The 18,184-nt window shown below is 40.6% G+C and overlaps 1 protein-coding gene and 1 long non-coding RNA gene across 3 annotated transcripts in view; one reads left to right on the top strand and one right to left on the bottom strand.

Moving 5' to 3' along the window:
- The window catches only part of lrrc75a (leucine rich repeat containing 75A), a 64,046-nt gene that overhangs the window by 24,090 nt on the left and 21,772 nt on the right, over positions 1-18,184 (top strand). For both annotated transcript variants that reach the window (XM_086216032.1, XM_086216033.1), the window contains one exon: positions 6,511-6,623. In XM_086216032.1, coding sequence (XP_086072158.1) covers positions 6,511-6,623 — 113 coding nt within the window. The remainder of the gene's footprint in view (positions 1-6,510; positions 6,624-18,184) is intronic.
- Positions 10,536-17,329, bottom strand: LOC147254413 (uncharacterized). The gene is made up of 3 exons (XR_015118040.1): positions 16,949-17,329; positions 10,703-10,884; positions 10,536-10,615 (listed from the first exon to the last, which is right to left on the bottom strand). It is a non-coding gene; the product is annotated as an uncharacterized LOC147254413 (long non-coding RNA).

Raw genomic sequence — 18,184 nt, forward strand, 5'->3', positions numbered from 1 at the left:
CGCCCCCCCCTCTTTTTTTTTTTATATAACAAACATACAACATCACACAACACAGTTAGTGCTACATAATCACTAAGTGCTGGGTCTTGGACCCTCTGACTTATTCTACCCCACAGGACAAAGAGGAGAAGAGTCAGGTTCAGTGCCTCGGTGCTCTCTGGACAAATGAGTCTTCAATTGTCTCTTAAAAGTAGAAAGGGACTCAGCAGAACACACAGAGTTCGGTAGTTCGTTCCACCATTTGGGAGCAACAGAAGAGAAGAGTCTGGCTAGAGATTTGGAGCAGCGCTGGGCTGGAAGCACCAGGCGTCTTTCGCATGCAGAGCGTAGTGGGCGAGAAGGAGAGTAGACCTGGATCAGGGATTCCAGGTAGGCTGGAGCCGTTCTTGTGATTGTTTTGTAAGCCAAGAGAAGTGCCTTGAATTTGATCCTGGCTGCCACTGGAAGCCAGTGAAGAGAAACCAGCAGCGGGGTGACGTGCCCTTTTGGGCTGGTTGAAGACCAGACGTGCTGCTGCATTCTGGATCATCTGCAGAGGCTTGAATGAGCATGCAGGGAGGCCTGCCAGAAGAGAGTTGCAGTAGTCAATGCGTGAGATGACAAGAGACTGAACCAGAAGCTGTGTGGTCTGTTGGGTCAGGAAGGGTCTGATCTTCCTGATGTTGTAGAGGGCATAACGGCAAGACCTAGAAACTGAGGCCACATGAACCTTTAAGGTCAGCTGGTCATCAATCACGACACCCAGGTTTCTGGCTGAGTTTGTGGGCACATTTTTTGCTACCATTTACCATCTGTATCCGTTAGATTTTTCTTTCACATGCATATGTAAGTCATCGCAATTGGCTCAGTTCAGTGGTCTTTTTAGGGTTCATTGTCATATTACTTCCCCAGAAATAAAATATGAAACTATTAATCTTAAGAAGTATAATAAAATTGTGGTTATCTTATTTTTTCTGGACTAAAGGCTTTAACTGTAATCACTTTTACAAATTGTAATTTTATATAATAAAACTATATTTCTAGTCCCTCTTAATATGGAAGACGGTGTTATTATCAGCTATTGTTGAAATGGGAGCAGTTAAATTGAGTCATCGAGGCATTAAACTGCAGAATTGAGGAACAGCATAGCAGTAAATTAGCTGTACAAGCAGTAACAAATAAGAGTAACTTTATCATCAGGCTAGCCTGAGGGGAAGGACTAAAGATGGAGGCAGATAAATAAGAGAGGGATGGAAACAGAAAGAGAGGTCATCAGCTCCCGGGAGAAAAGGAAGATTCATAGATGTGTTCTGTATCAATAATGTAAGGAAAGGAGAGGAGGGGGAGGATAAATGAGGAAAGAAGGACAACAGAGGGAGAAGGAGACTGAGAGAGGAAAGGTGAGGGAGGGATGGCTAAAAAAAACAGAGAGGAAGGAAAGAAGGATGCAGTCAGAAGGCCAGAGTGAAGTCATGTGTACCCAGACTGACACTGGTGTTGCTCTCATTGACCTGAGGTCTCTCTCACCTTCATTTCAACACAATTCCATTAATGCAGCTCTATGGACGTAATGAAACCACTCTTACTGCGCAAAACCAAGGGTGTTAGGGGAAAAAAACAGCTGCTTGAATAAAAAGCAGCCACAGAGAATAGAGGCCAACAGTTCCGTCACAAAATTAAAAAAAACACCTGTTGCATGCTATCAGCCTTTGAAAGGTGTCACAGATGCAAACTACATGATCAGCTGTCATAATAAAGGAGCATCTACCTTTTTGACAAGTATAAACATTTGTTTTTTAACTAAATATCTGAGCCTGTTTGGGTGAATCAAGTAACTTAAACCCTTGAAGTGTAGACACGCAAGACTGAGCAGGGTTACATGATGTTACATCAGAATTTGAAGAAAAGACATTGTGTTATAAGAGGTGGATGTGTGGAGGGGTAATGTATTTTTTATGGCCAACACAAGAACAGCGCTGTGTCAAGTTGTCATCACTGCAGTTCCTCGACGCTGCAGATGTGTTAAAATGATACTTCACCCAAATTATGTGTTTTGCCTCTCAAGTACTCACTAATAAGAATCTTGAGCTCACAAAGATTTTTTTTTTTCCCTCTTGCATCACTTCTTTGTGACTCCTGCATGCAGAAAGGGCCAGTGACTTACATTTAGCTTGAAGCTAATGGAGCTCCATGACCACCAACAGCAAATAACAGCAAATTTCCTTTTACAAACTCTCAATTGCATCATCCCGTATCATGCGCATCTTCTTTATTCAGCTGTGTGTTCATTAATCCAGAGAAACATTTCTTTTTAGCCAAAAAAATTAAAAAAAAACCCTTATTCTAACATTTGTCCTTACTTGGAAAGGTTGTAGTTTGTTTTCAGCTCAACTTTAACTCAGTTGTTGCATATGTGGCACAATTAGCTTCAGGCTAAATATACAGGTCCGCTCTTTCTGCAAGTGCAGTGCATGGTGAGGAATATCTTTTTGGGGGGGGAGTTAAAGACATATATTTGAGTCAAGTCAAGTCAATTTTATTTGTCCAGCGCCAAATCACAACAAAAGTTCTCCCATGACCCTTCACAATTAGAGCAGGTCCAGTACCACACTCCTTCAATCAATCTACACCCAACAGTTCTCCATCAGCAGCACATCCTGCAACAGCAGCGATGAAAACCTTCCTTTTAACAGGCAGGAACATCGAGGAGATCCAGGCTCAATGGGGACGGCCTTCTGCTTTGACCGGTTGGGGGAAAGAGAGCAGGAGAGCGGGGCAGAGACAAAGACAGATAATGGAGAAAGACAGATATACAGAAGGAGAGAGAGGGACAGAGATAAAGAGAGAGAGAAAGGGAAGAGACTGATGGACAGACGGGGACGTGAGCAGGTGGAGCTATGGGTGGCAGCTTGAGCCTCTTCAGGTCTGTAGCCTCCTCCAGCAGCACCCAGGATCTGGGAGGTGGGGAGCCTGAAGGCTCCGGAGAAGAAGATGAGTTAGTAACATGTATGAGTATGATTTATGTATGACAAATATAGGAGGAAAGAGAGGAAGAGAGAGAAGCCCAGTGCACCATGGGAGATCCCCCAGCAGCCAAAGCCTATAGCAGCATATCTAAGGGCCAGCCTAAGCAGTCCAACTATAAGCCTGAACAAAAAGGAAGGTCTAAAGTCTGCTCTTAAAGGTAGAGAGGGTGTCTGCATCCCGGACTGAGACTGGGAGACGGTTCCACAGGAGGGGAGCTTGATAGTTGAAGGCTCTGGTTCCCATTCTACTTTTAGAGACTCTCAGGAACCACAAGGAACCCTGCATCCTGTTAGCGAAGGGTTCTAGCTGGGTAATAAGGGACTATGAGCTCTGTCAAATATGAAAGTGCCTGACTGTTGAGGACTTTGTATGTTAGAAGGAGAATTTTGAATTCTATTCTGAATTTGATAGGGAGCCATGCAGAGAGGCCAGTACAGGAGAGACATGGTCTCTTCTACTAGTTCTAGTCCACATGCAGGCAGCAGCATTTTGGACCAGTGGAGAGTCAATAGGGACCTACTGGTGCAGCCTGATAGGAGGGAATTTGAGAGACCTGGAAAGGAAAAAAACATTTTTTGGATTAGATATTGTTTTAACGGATTACTTAAATCAACGCATGCTCCCCTACAGATGTGGAAACGTATATAAACGAAAGATCTTCAAAATTATGTTATGAGACACTGAAAATAAGCTGAGCCTGTCACTGGTGCACAAAAATCATTCCAATACTTTAGGTTTCGCTCAACATTTCGACCCAAACACATGGGAAAGTAGGGCCCATGGAGAAAAAGCATACACACCAGTCAGACAAATCATAGGTTAACTACAGTACATCTATGATATACAGTATATGTGCCTCTTTCATGAAGAATATAATGTTCATTTTGTGGTTAGAGAGACAGGTTGGTTTATTTAATGACTCTCAGACTCTCTGGCATAATTATCGCTTCATTGCTTTGGAAAAAAGTTGAAATTCATTTGGCAGCAAAAGAGATGGAAGTTTTCAGAGCTACTCTCACTTCATTGACTTTCATATATGCTGTATTACTCATCTCACTTTTTTATTGCAGAAACACACACACACACACACACACACACACACACCTGAACTACCTCACAGTTTAGGGAAGACTGCATGTCTTTGTTGATATCAACTCCATCTGTTTTAGTCTGGATTCAGGGGGGACTGCAAACCTGACTCACCAATTGAATAAATGTATTTCAGTATGAGTGACAGCCTCTGGTGACTCAAAGGCAGATGGGTGCGGTGGAAGCTGTGCATGCGTAGCCGTGTGTCTGAAATCGCCTCCTTTGCTGAGTGTTCCGTTCGCAGCTTTAACTAATGACCAACACTTAAATTTACGGTGATGTAGCATCACGACCAACTAGTCTTATGTTACATAACTGTAATTTCTCTCATCCGTGGTTGATCCCTGTGAGAGAGACACGTGGATGTTTGCCTGCATGTGTACACACTCAAACATGATGACGAAAATAATGTAATGTAGCAAAACTTGTAATTATCGATTCATCCAATCAGTGCACCTTGTAGCATTCAATTCCCCAGACCCCGTGTGTATTTGTGTGTGTTTGTGTTCCTCTGTCATATTGGAGACTAGACTTTTACATATTCCATTTCTTTGCTCCTCAAAATCCATTAACTCTACCCTGGTGTAGTTGCTCCTGTCGGTCGACTGCCTTGTCTTATTCCAGCATTCCTTATTGTCCAGTATGATACTTCTCTTTTCCCACTCCTTTTCCCACTCCTCCTAGGGTACAAGTCACTTCACTAACCCCTTTGGTAGCTCGCGCCAAAGTCACGTGCATGTTTTCTGAGCAGAAAAAAACATACTTGTCAGTATTCTATCATATTGCGTGTTTTTGTCAGAGGCTGTGATGTCATCAGGGAGCATTCACAGCGCACAACCATCAAATTTTGTACCAAGTTTTGCAACGCATTTCTTATGCACAGATTTCTGACCTATCAGGTCATAAATTAAGGTCACTCACTCACTGACTGAGTGAGTCATGAGGGTCTGGGGCGGGGTCTTAATAACGGAGATGACAGTCAGGACGCAGCCTTGATAACTTTGATGCTCTGTGACATCATGTAGGAGTCAGAGATCCAACAGAGTTTGAGTCAACCATAAAGATAACCTCAAGTCTTTTGTTCTAGCAATGGTTCGTTATCAGAACGCGAGTCAATCAAATCGAGCACTGTGGCCTTGGAGGTAACTGTGATATTTTGTGAGAGACAGAAGACTGTACTGAAGTAGCAGTTACGTAAATGAATGGTTCTGGGGGACGGTAATATATCTTTCTGATATAATGCAAAAATCTCTGTATGTCTGTGAGACAATTAACTAAGCAACCATTCATCTGATCAACATCAAACTTGTCAGAACCTTGAAATCACAGTCAAGAGACCAAACATATTAAAGATCGATCAAAGAAAAAACAGAACCATCAAAGTGTGGTGGTTGTGTGACATAACCTACTCCTTTTTGCTGGAGGTAAAGATGTGTTGATTGAAAATATTGATGTTCACGCTCTTTCAGCATCAACACAATTGGTTACGCCGAAGATGTACACAACAACACTACTGCGTGCAGCTGCGATCAAACTAGTGCAGTACAATGACTCTCTTCTGCTGTAAATCCTCTTTTCATTCGGAGGCTGAGAACTGCCCTGTAGAATAATGGCATGTGGGTGACATATTGATGCATACAACATACACTCTCCTTTTGCCTTTGACCCACAAACTGATGGTTGCCTGTGAGCCTGCGGATGATGAGCTTCTGTCACCTCCAGTTTTTGCAACAGCAGATCCAGTAACTGCAGTCGGACACTGTGAAAGAACACACACTGGCTCTTTGGTCTACCGGGTCATTTACTGTTCCTCAACTTCCCTTTCTTTCGAAATAAACCAAATAGTTTATTTCGCTCGCATCCATGCTGTTATATTTGAAAATAAAATCAGAAAATATATTTCATGCAAGTGTATTTTTCTCTTATTGACTTCCTTTGCATTTATATTCAGAGTAGCAGGGAGGACATAGAAATTATAGCATAAAAAGCACAAAGTGGTGCATAAACATTAATTGGGATACAGGAAATAAAGTGTCTGAAGAGACTCCAAATGTCAGATTCCCACACCATCCCTGGCTTGATATCTGGCACCTGTGCATAAGTCTGCTGGCAATGACGGTGACAACAAATGGTCAGTTAAAGATATAAATAAATCAAGTGCTATTGATACTGAATTAGTCGTAGAATTTATTATTTTAGCAAATACATTCTCTCTGTTTTGGGTTGAGACTCTGTTACTTTGTTATTTGGTATAGCAGGAGCTGTTGCAACATTCACACCTGTGTTTTAGTAGCTGTGTCTTGCTCTTTTATTTGTACTGTGAGTTTCTTTTTGGGGCAGCTGCTTAAGTGTCTGAGCTACAGCACTTTATAATTGAGTTGATAGTGTTTGGGTTTGTGTCTGTGTGTCCAACAGGAGGGTGACTCTTTGGGGGCAATGGAGAAGGTTTGTCGTCAGCTAACGTACCACCTCAGCCCTCACTCTCAGTGGAGGAGACAGGGCCTACTGAAGAGGAAACCTCAGGCCTGGTGAGTGTGTGTGTGTGTGTGTGTGTGTGTGTGTGTGTGTGTGTGTGTGTGTGCACGCGCACGTGTGCGTGTGTGTGAGTCGAAAATACCGTATGTGTCTTTAACAACCTCTCAGCGTGTTATGTGGAAAAGATGTCCATATTTTCTCACCCTCACTGTTGGGGATGTGTTCAGTTCCCTCTGTGGCTCCTTCCCTCTTTCTGATTACCTTGTTATCTGCCAGCCTTCACGTCGTACAGGAATCTACATTTTGTATTAATTAATTAGTATTTCACTGTGATTTGAATGTATAATAAGCCTGGGTGTGCGGGATTTGTCTTCATATGGAGACTAAACTGTGAGCTTTCTGCAGCCACTCTGAGTGGAAACCTCATTTGCAGGTCTGCAGCCAAATAAAAATGGAAATGCAATCCATCGAATGCATCTATAATCCGCCTGTCTCACCGCACCAGTTGATCCATGTCAAAATGACGTATTGCAGTATGCAGAAAACTCCATCTCCTTTTACCTTCTACCATCAGTTTCACTCAAAACAAATAAAACTTCAACATTGAAAGTTGTCGTTAATGAAGTGGAGTTTCACACTGTAAAACATAGCAACAATTACCCTGTGTATTTTATTTTGGAGTACTCAGCACTGCTGGGTTTGTTGGATAATTTAGAATAACAGTTCTGAAATTAGAGGTTTAGAATTTATAGAGAGATTGTCCCATTTGCCTCCTCTGCCATGAGGGGACCGTAGCTAATAGTTTGTATTATTTGTTAAATTGATATCTGACAATAATTCCATTAAAACAACTGCACATAACTAGATATGTTCTTGAAAAAAAAAAACTCATCTAGGGGCCACTCAAATTGACTGCTGCATTTTGTAAACAGGCAGTCTCTTCAAATATAGGTGGTGCAATAACTCACTAGTGTCACATGGGCGAGTTTTTTAATCAAGCAATGTACCCAGTGTTATTCTATATTTTACCATGCATGCAACCCATTCCCTTTATGCATCAAGCCTTTTTTGCAAGGAGTGCACTCAATGCAAATATCCTCAGCCGGCCTGAAGTCGACAAAAAAAACATTAGCATACTTAAGAAACAGCAAAGACAGCAAACACGGACTATCGCCTTTTGATACCAACGGAGCAAGTTTAATTCAACATGGATTTCCCACGACAGCTATTGTGTTGTTTTCAGTTTATTGGATTTTTTTGCCTTTGAATTTTCTGAAAGAAGCTTTTTTTCTCAAAAAAAATCTCAAAGATCCATCAAGTTTGATTTTTTTTCCCTGATCCACTCAATGACATGGACATATTGGAGGAGGCTAGCAAGAGTAATGGTGCAGCTTACACAGTGGTAACTTCAATTTAGTGTACAAGCTGCTGAAAACCCCAAGCTTTCACAAATGTTCAGATCAGCACCACTAGTTATGAATGATATAGATAGATAGATAGATAGATAGATAGATGGATAGATGGATAGATAGATAGATAGATAGATAGATAGATAGATAGATGGATAGATGGATAGATGGATAGATGGATAGATAGATAGATAGATAGATAGATAGATAAATGGATAGATAGATAGATAGATAGATAGATAGATAGATAAGTAGATAGATAGATAGACAAGTAGATATAGATTCATAGATAGATAAGTAGATAGATAGATAGATAGATAGATAGATGATAGATAGATGATAGATAGATAGATAGATAGATAGATGATAAGTAGATAGATAGATAGATAGATAGATAGATAGATAGATGATAGATAGATAGATAGATAGATAGAAAGATGATAGATAGATAGATAGATAGATAGATAGATAGATGATAGATAGATAGATAGATAGATAGATGATAGATAGATGATAGATAGATAGATAGATAGATAGATAGATAGATAGATGATAGGTAGATACTCTATTGATCCCAGAGGGAAATTCAGTACCAGAGGCAGCACCAATAAAACACAGCACACATTCCACAAATATTGTGGCAATACTTAAACTGAATAACAAATAAATAAATCTATAAATAAGTATATAATACAGCGATAGTGCAATGTTAAAATATACATAATGAACAGTGCAAATGGAAGCAGTCGTGCAAAAATGCAGATGTAGATGGATTGTACATGGGTGGGATATATTATATCAGGGGGGCCGGAGGAAGCACAGTTCAGTTCTGTCCGGGCTCCTCAGAGCGAGCAGTTGAAGAGCCAAGCCAAACCAAGCCATATGTCTGCATATATACTGAGTCAGCGCTGATGATAGTAATGACTCTGTGGGCAATTTTTTCTATTATTTCTGTTGTTAAAAAAATGTGCTCCATTGAGTACAGAGCATGCCTGATGGTTCCTCATAACTGTTCCCCTTGTAACAATCATGGCTTTTCATGCCTGCATGATTTACAGTTTTGAGAGGAACACAGGATGAAAGATGATGTCAGGAGGAAGGAGCTACACATAGCCATCAGGCTGTGCAGACAGAAACAGAGGATTTAAATTCAGAGTAAGAACAAATTGTACCCAAGGACATTCTTATGAATGATGCCAATTTAAAACAAAAAACAACAAAAAAAAACAGGAGGCACTCACAGAAAAAAGTCATATATTTTATAATGACAAATCAAACATTGTGATGCATTATGGTGCATCAAAAATAAATCTATAATCATATAAAAATCAAATTTAGTCTGGAGGTGCAAGAGATTTCGACCTTTTGTTTTCAGGGTATGTGTCAACATGGACAGAGACCATTTCTGAGACACATTACTGTGCCGAGTATAAACTTGGGCCTTGTATTTTCCACGCTAGAGCAAGAACAAATGTAACATTGTAGGTCTGAGGCCTGAGGTCTATGACACATAACCTGAGAGGAACAATGGTTGCTATAATCAGTTGAAACAGCTACAATGGGCGCTTAAACAAGAATATGACTCTGTGACAAATTGCTTTTTTTCTGGCAGTTCTATTCTGTTTCATTTTTTCCCCCTTGTTGTATGATGACATGGACCTCCGGGTATTTATGACAGGAACTCTGTAGAACTTTGTAAAAATTGTACAGGGGGAAACAGGAGCCATCATAGCAAATGATCTCGTATCCGTAGTGATCATGCAGAGCAGCTGATTGTGTGTATGGAAAACACTGAGGATGTGAACAGCAGAACACTGAGTACACTGCTTGAATATCCTAAGTAAGCACAGCTGGATGACTGCAGTCTACCAGCATGAATGTGTGTCTGAAGTGATTAAAAAAATCCTTGCTCCACCCCGCTGACCTGGTGCAACACGGGCAGACCCGGTACATCTCAGGCAGGAAGTTGGAGGTGTAATATCTGATAAGCTTGTTTAGGTGCATGTTGTCCAAAGAGGTTGGACAAAGTGAAATATATGCAGAGACTGTGTTTCTTTGTTTGCAATAATTCTAACATTTATTTTATGATTCCCCATCTTTATTTGTACTGACGCCAAGTTCTGCAGGTGTTTCCATGTGAAAAATCATCTGAAGTACCTTTGTAAGGAGGACTAGATGTGGTTTTAAGACCGAATTTGAACCAAAAAAAAATGCAACTGGTAAGTGTGCGTGTGTGGATGTGTGTGCACGTGTGTGTGTGTGTGGTTGTGTGTGTGTGTGTGTATTCCTCCGTATTGGGCTACTTCGTTTTGCTTTGCGCAGCTCTGTTGTCCGTAGTTAATGGGACACTTCACCTTAAACACAAAAAGAAACGACACATCTGTAAGAAGACACCCACCGACAGGAATGGAGGAACTGACTGAACACGAATGCGAATAACTCTGCAAGACCACATTATTTATTAGAAGTTAAACAAAGTACAAACAGTACTTCGGTATAATAGACTCATTTAGATCAACACAACTTTCTGTTCTTCTCTCAAAGCTCCAGCTTCAGGTATGACCTCACATTTCCCACTGAGACTGTGTTGGATGTGGAAGGGGGAGGTGATCACATCCAGCTGGGCCTTCGCAGCTCTGGGTCAGAATTTTGCGGGGTTTAAAAAATGTTTTAGTAATAAAAGGAAATAACATTACGACTGTTTAGGAGATAATGTACAGTACATCACACTCAAGGATTGACAATGAGGGGAAGTGTGGAAGTGAAGATTATCCAGGCTCTCTGCTGGTTGTCTGGCCCCTTAACAACAGCTCCTTTCACTCAAGCAGCTGCAGAGCTGAATATGTGGAGCAGCAAGCAGACCTGCTCCCCTCACTGCTCTACATCCCAGGTCTGGTCCTGACCCCTGCAGAGAGACATGTGAGATGAACAGTGAGACAGCTTATATTCTCAGGGCAGTTTTACTGTTTTTCTTTTCTTGTCATTATGTTGCAGCATATGGATGAGACATTTCTCTTTAGGGAGGAATTTGCTTTATTTGCTGGATAAGTTCATGTCTGGTTGGTTGGTTCTCCAATGGGAGGAGGGAGGCAGGAAAGAAGCCAGAAACCCTCAGATCTCAAACAAACGGGCTGTGCAATAAACTGAAAGGCAGTCTGTTTTTTTTTGTTTGTTTTGCTATGCTATTCAATATCCTTACCCAGCGTTCGGTCTAGCAAGTTGTATTTTTGAGTAAATCAACTACATTACCATCATATGCATTGCATTACATTGTATCACAATTAACGTGATATAATCGCACTGTGACCCTTGTGTGTGTGGTAACAGGAGGCTCTCGCCAATACCCAGCCCTGCTCAAACATCACTCCAGTTTTTTTTAAAAACATAATCTCAATGGATGACAATGTAACAACCCCAGCTATGTAAGGATGAGGAGGGAAGCAACTGTTCCGAAAGCATCAGAGGGAGCTAAAAGCATTATTTTTGAAAGCAGGTCGCAGACCTGTTCTTGGAAGTGTATTTGAGTGTTTGTTATGATAACTCAGAAACAGAAGCTCGGCTGGTCCTCGCGGTTACGAGCTGCACTATCAGAAAGACATAATTGCACAATGAGACGGCTTCCACGGTGTCATCGCTTTCATCACTAGACAGTGCCTTTCACATGTCACACAGTGGTTTGGTCCGATGTTATTATTGGTTTACCTTAAAACCTTTTATTAGATCTTTTTATTTTCTCTGTTTGCCGCGGTTTGCCACTTTATCTCAGGGGCACTAAATGAGGTGAAACATGAAGAATGAAGAATCAGCGCAGCTTAAATGTCTTCATGGGCAGGTTTGTCCTTGGTTATGGCCCGGTTGTATCATGTCTGTTGTATGATTCCAGTAGCTGGAGGGGGTCCAGTACAACACGCCAAAAAAACTGCACCAGGCAAGATTCTGACTGAGAAGCAGGAGCAAACAACTGTGTGTCTGTGTCCTCCACCTCTTCATCTGTGTGTTTTCTCCAAATTACCTATTTAATTTTCATGATGTTGAGGGGCATTAATGAGGTCATGCTGAGTATTTGCTTGACCAGGACATTGTTTGCCATGGTAACCTCCTGATGAAAACACACACACGCATTTTCAGACAATTCAATATCTAGTCCTGCCGTCCGCCTGCCTCTCGCCTGTCTTTTTGTCCGTCCGTCTTCCGGTCTGTTTACCAATCTGACAGTACATCTACCACCTGCTGACTGGCTGGCCGGCCATCACTACCTCACCCACAGATTTATTGGCTGCATCCCACCTGGGTGCTGACTCTTACGAGCTCTTCTGCTTTCTAATCTGCGTCATCTCACCGGCAAGGAAAACTACAGGGGCTCAGAGGATATTTGACTAATATTTATTTATTTTTTTTTTAATGTGGGAGTGAATGATATGAAAAAATGTTTTGTTGGCTAAGATGAATTTCACGAAAATCTATGATGGATAAAAAGAAGCAAGACATTTTAAATGATGGTCTGTTCTGATGTCTTGCAGTGGCTGCATTTACACGGAAGGCAATATTCCGCGACTATGATGAAGTCGATACTTGCTGCCACTTCAACAGCATTTTCAAACGACCTGAATGAGGTGTCAGTTACATTATTGAAGTGTGCTGTAGAAAGTCAAACTAGCATTGTTTACTTGCTTCTGTAGCAAGTGCAGATGATTGAATGTCTCAGCTGTCACCGTGATGCTGTAGGTTTTTCGTATTTGCAGACACTAATGTGCCGTCAGACTGTCTTCTGGATGCGTTGTGTCAGTACTTATTCATCTGGAAATTGTCCTTTCACCTTTTGTAACAGCAGTTAGCCATCTTTTTTTATTTGTCAATTTTAACATTTCTCACCTCACTGCTGGCTGAATTGCGCTCTGCTTCAATTGCTCTTGTAGGAGGAAAAAGAGTTATGCATATTCACCTTCCTTTTCCTTCGTCTTGCACTCTTCAGTTTCTGCTTTTGCTTCACTTCATTATTTCCAGAAACGTCTGTTTTTAATTTAAGCTCTCCACATCCTACAGTTACAAAATGATTTCGAGGAGGAAGATTAACCTCAGTTTTTAGATATTAATGCAGACTGTAATTGTGATCTGTAGATGTTGAAGTTCAGAAATTAGTCTGAACACTCGAAAAGCATTTGGGTAGTCTCTTTGTACGTTATTCCTCTTAGTCTTTGTCTCTTTCCATGACTCGTCGACTGAATCATTCTCTCTGCCTTCAGGTCCCTGCCTCCACTTGTGCACTTCAACTCTCCCTCACTGGAAAGCACAGTTAGCTTAGCCCAGAGTCTTTCACTGGTTTCACAATAACTACGTGTTCACAGCATGTGGTGAAGAGCAGGAAAAACAATGAAACATCCATTTCTAAAAATAAGTGAGATTAAAACAGGTGCAGCAGCAATACTCTAGCAGCCGATAAAAAATTCAGTAGAAAAGGTAGATAGATAGATAGATAGACAGATAGATAGATAGATAGATAGACAGATAGATAGATAAGTAGATAGATAGATAGATAAGTAGATAGAAAGATAGATAGATAGATAGATAGATAGATAAGTAGATAGATAGATAGATAGATAGATAGATAGATAGATAGATAGATAGATAGATAGATAGATAGATAGATAGATAAGTAGATAAGTAGATAGATAGATAGATTTGCTTTACTGATCCCAAAACCGGGAAATTCATAATCATGCAGATTATTCCGGAATGTGATCTGCCAGGGTTTAGTATTGAACCCTAGAGTGACAATATAAGGGAGGTGGGGGCATGGAGAGAAAAATAAATTGTTTTGAGTCCACAAGATATGACTTGTCCCCTCAATGTATGTGTTTCGATGCCAGATGATATAACTTGTTCACTCGTTTTTATGAATTCATGGCCACAACATATAATTTGACCTTTATTTGCAGTTGCAGTTTAATTGCCTGCTCCAGCAGCCTTCAGGTGAGAGGCAGGGTTCACCCTGGACAGGTCACCAGTCCATCACAGGACCAACACATAGAGACAGACAACCATTCACACTCACAGTCACACCTACAGTCAATTTAGAGTATCAGTCAGCCTCGTCCCCTCTTGATGTCCTTGGACAGTGGGAGCGCTTACAGAATCCACACAGAAAAGCCCTGGGCTCAAACCCAGAACCTTCTTGCTGTAAGGTGAGAGTGTATTCCACTCTGCCACACAAGAAGTTATATCATAGTCTCAAAATAATTAAAGAACAGGTTAGATCTCGTAGCCTGTCTGTTTGACAGTCAGACTGGCACCTCTGGTATTGTTTTTAACGGTTTAAGTCTTATCTCACCAACAACATTGTATGTTACCATTGGGGAATTAGAACCAGGAAGCAATAAAATAGACTTTGGTGTTCTTCAAGGTTCAATTTTGGGTCAGACACTTTTTCATCATTACATGCTGCCACGTGCTGCGTCCGGAGGCCTGGCATCCACTGTATGCAGAAGACCTCCTCGTGACTCAGGGCCAAGTGTTGCTCTTTTGAAATATACCTCAGATAACTAGTCAAGGATGGCAAAAAATGTCTCCAGCTTAACTGGGACAAAACTGAGGTCTTAATTATTGGTCCTTTGAACAGTGACAGAAACTGAATGAAAAACCTAGGTGTCATCTTCAATCCAAATTTTAGTTTTGAACCACACATTAGAAACATTGACAAAACAGCCCAGAGATACTAATGCAGGATTTTATCACCTGCAGAATAAATTACAATAATGCCCTCCTTTCTTGTCTCTCTGAAAAATACTTTTCAATTACGATAACTTAAAATTCAGCTTCATGCGTGCTGAGTACCAGAAAGAGCAGACATTCCACCAGTCTTGATGTCTCTACACTGGCTTTCTGTCCACTTTATTAACTTTTAAATCATTAGTTTGGTTTTTAAAGCTCTTGACGGTCACAGTCCTAACTATATATCAGTTTTACTTAATATTCTCAACCCTTTACAATGTTCTGGTCCTCTAACATTTCCTTTTTAATTCTACTAATTTATTCTTGATATGTACCATGTACAAAGTATACGTAAAATGTGTCAGACGGAGCAAAATCATATTGATAGAATATTTTCCATCGAATATGTAATTGAATAACAGTAAACATATATTAGTGAAAGTGAATTTTCATATTTTTTTTAATAACTCATTGCCTTAGCATCACTACCTTTATCGCTACATTTGAACTGTTAGCATGTCATAGCATGTTTTTTGACTGTAAAAAAATATACTTGTAAAATTATTCAAACATGCATATGATGAAATATTAAATCCATCATTTTGATAACAATGTAGGATCAGAAGTTTTTTATTTCATTGTGAATAGCTAATTGTACTGATATTGTCTCGCGTCTCTACCTTTTGCATAAAATGACATTTCAACCATTTGGTAGAGCACGTTTTTAACCCTTTAAGGTTCTGCGCAACTGTTTGGTAGACCACACTTTGAGTCACTATATCTCATTGCACTGGTTCTCAAATGGGGGTACGTAATATCCTTAAAAAAAAAAAAAAAGGACTCTCCCAAAACCAAGTTAGTTTGATCCACTGATCCAGCATCACTCATCGATAACCTGCCGTTGCCATGACGACGCACTGTAACGATGGAGATGTGGCTAAAGCGCAGCAGTGATGTGGCTGAAAATACAGAGAAACTAGTGAAAAAGAAGGCGAGCTGACGAAGTACCGGAAGTAGGCACCCATGGCACTGTGGTTTTTTTTGCGGGGAGCAATTAGCCAACGCTAGCAAATCATTGCTATTAGTTGTTTATCTTTAATAAATCAGACACTGATGGCACAGCACTGTACCTCTTTATTTTCTACCAAAAGTGTTTTGCGCGTGTCAGGGGGCACTTGACAAAAAATTATTTTAAAGGCGGTTCGTCACTGAAAAAAGTTTGAGAACCACTGTCTCATTGAATAATGCATTGAGCTTAACTCAACCTGAATGAGCCGTCTCTGCCACTTGGTTTGGTTGCGCTTTGCTAAAAAAACAAAAAAAAACTCTACACTGTAAGCCTGAATAAGTTGAATCTACTCAAAAAAATAGAGGAAAGTGGTTGCCTTAAAAGATTGAAGTAATGTACAATGAAAACTTGAGTGAATTAAACTTAAATTTGTCAAGATCTGGAAGTGTTATTTTAAGTACAATGCACTTAATGTCAAGCTGATTTAACTTAAAATCTTGAGTAATATGAATTGCTGGGCCCAATTAATTGTACTTAGAATTTTTGGTGGATGAATTTTCATATTTATATTTTTAATATAAAATATGTCAACTACAAAACTGGTGTAAAAAAATCCAAAAAAAATCAAAGCCCAAACATTATTTTTTCCTTTTATTGATACTGAATGCAAGTCAGTGTCTTATAAAACTCTATATAGAATGGAGGCTTAAAATTTGCCACAAATTTTCCTGAGAAACTTTTAAAGGTGAGTAGAACAGAGCTCCTGTTGTTTGAACAAGTGCACTCATCCTGAATGTAAACAGTCATTTTTTCTGGTAAATCACAATTTCTCTTAAACTATATTTTTCCCTCATAGATCTGTAGTTATCCTTTTGTCAATTCTCTGAGTGAATTTTTGAACAACAAAAATGAAATATCCTTCCAGACGATAAAAGTCACATTTATCAAGGAGGCTGACAACAAATGCACTCATTGGTACTTCAGCATAGGGACATTATTACATTCAAAACCTTGAACAAAGACAGGAGCTTCCCTTCTGACACTACTGCCAGCTAACTTAAAGGGTATGAACAGTGTAAACATGCAACATTAAAGCCAAAATACTTACTATGGAGCAGTAGGACTACAGCCCAAAAGGGCACATTTCACCCCGCTGCTGGTTTCTCTTCACTGGCTTCCAGTGGCAGCCAGGATCAAATTCAAGGCACTTCTCTTGGCTTACAAAACAATCACAAGAACGGCTCCAGCCTACCTGGAATCCCTGGTCCAGGTCTACTCTCCTTCTCGCCCACTACGCTCTGCATGCGAAAGACGCCTGGTGCTTCCAGCCCAGCGCTGCTCCAAATCTCTAGCCAGACTCTTCTCTTCTGTTGTTCCCAAATGGTGGAACGAACTACCGAACTCTGTGCGTTCTGCTGGGTCCCTTTCTACTTTTAAGAGACAATTGAAGACTCAATTGTTCAGAGAGCACCTAGGCACTGAACCTGACTCTTCTCGTCTTTGTCCTGTGGGGTAGAATAAGTCAGAGGGTCCAGGACCCAGCACTTAGTGATTATGTAGCACTAACTGTGTTGTGTGATGTTGTATGTTTGTTATATAAACATTTTAAAAAATAAAAATAAAAAAAGGGTGGGGGGGCAACACTTCTTCTGCCACTAGATGGCAGTACCTGTGACCAAATCACAACTGAAGCACTTTTGCGCTTACTATGGACTTTTCCTTAATTAGGTCTAAATTCTTGCTTGTGTTGTACGTCGCTTTGGACAAAAGCGTCTGCTAAATGAAATTGTAGAATTACAGTAGCTAACTCTTCAGAACCCTGTTTCACGCTGGTTTTTCAAAGTCTGTATTTTGGGTGCCAGCTGTCCCCTACCCAGGTTCAACATTACCTGCTGAACAAAGTGGAATGTGTGTTTCATGCACTTTGGGTACTGCAGGTGTAGGGCATATATGAGTCCGAACAGGATGCAGAAAGCCTGAGGCAGGTGGGCTGGTTCATCCATCACCACACTCCCCTCCAGGATGATGGCTACATCGGATGGGTTGAGCTGAGGACTTTCTCCATCGATACAGAGGATTCCCAGTTGAGTTTGGCTGTACCCGTCCTTGTTGGTCACATCCTAACAGAGAAATAAAGACATCGGTTGGTAATTCTACGTTGCCCATCAAAAAAGTACCTTTCACTGTTCATAATGGAAACCATCCTACATTAGAAACCACAGCAAAGGTAATCGAGAAAAGTATAATGTTGGCCTTAATTTGGCTTTTCGACAGCAGCCATAACTGGATCTACACATTATAAGTACACTGCTCACAAAAATTGAAGAACTACTTACTCAGAGCAAAGCTGAACATTTACTGCGGTAAAAGTTTATATTTCACCTGCACCAGACAAAGAAAGACCGGTGAAACTTACTTCAACTGCCTCTTCCGCTGCCCACTGATGTCCTTACTGCGGAGGAAGAAATGGGGCCGGTGAAAATGTCTT

This window comes from Aulostomus chinensis, chromosome 10 (assembly GCF_037954235.1).
Source record: "Aulostomus chinensis isolate RoL2024-O1b breed Wild chromosome 10, RoL_Achi_v1.0, whole genome shotgun sequence".
Lineage (NCBI taxonomy): Eukaryota > Metazoa > Chordata > Actinopteri > Syngnathiformes > Aulostomidae > Aulostomus > Aulostomus chinensis.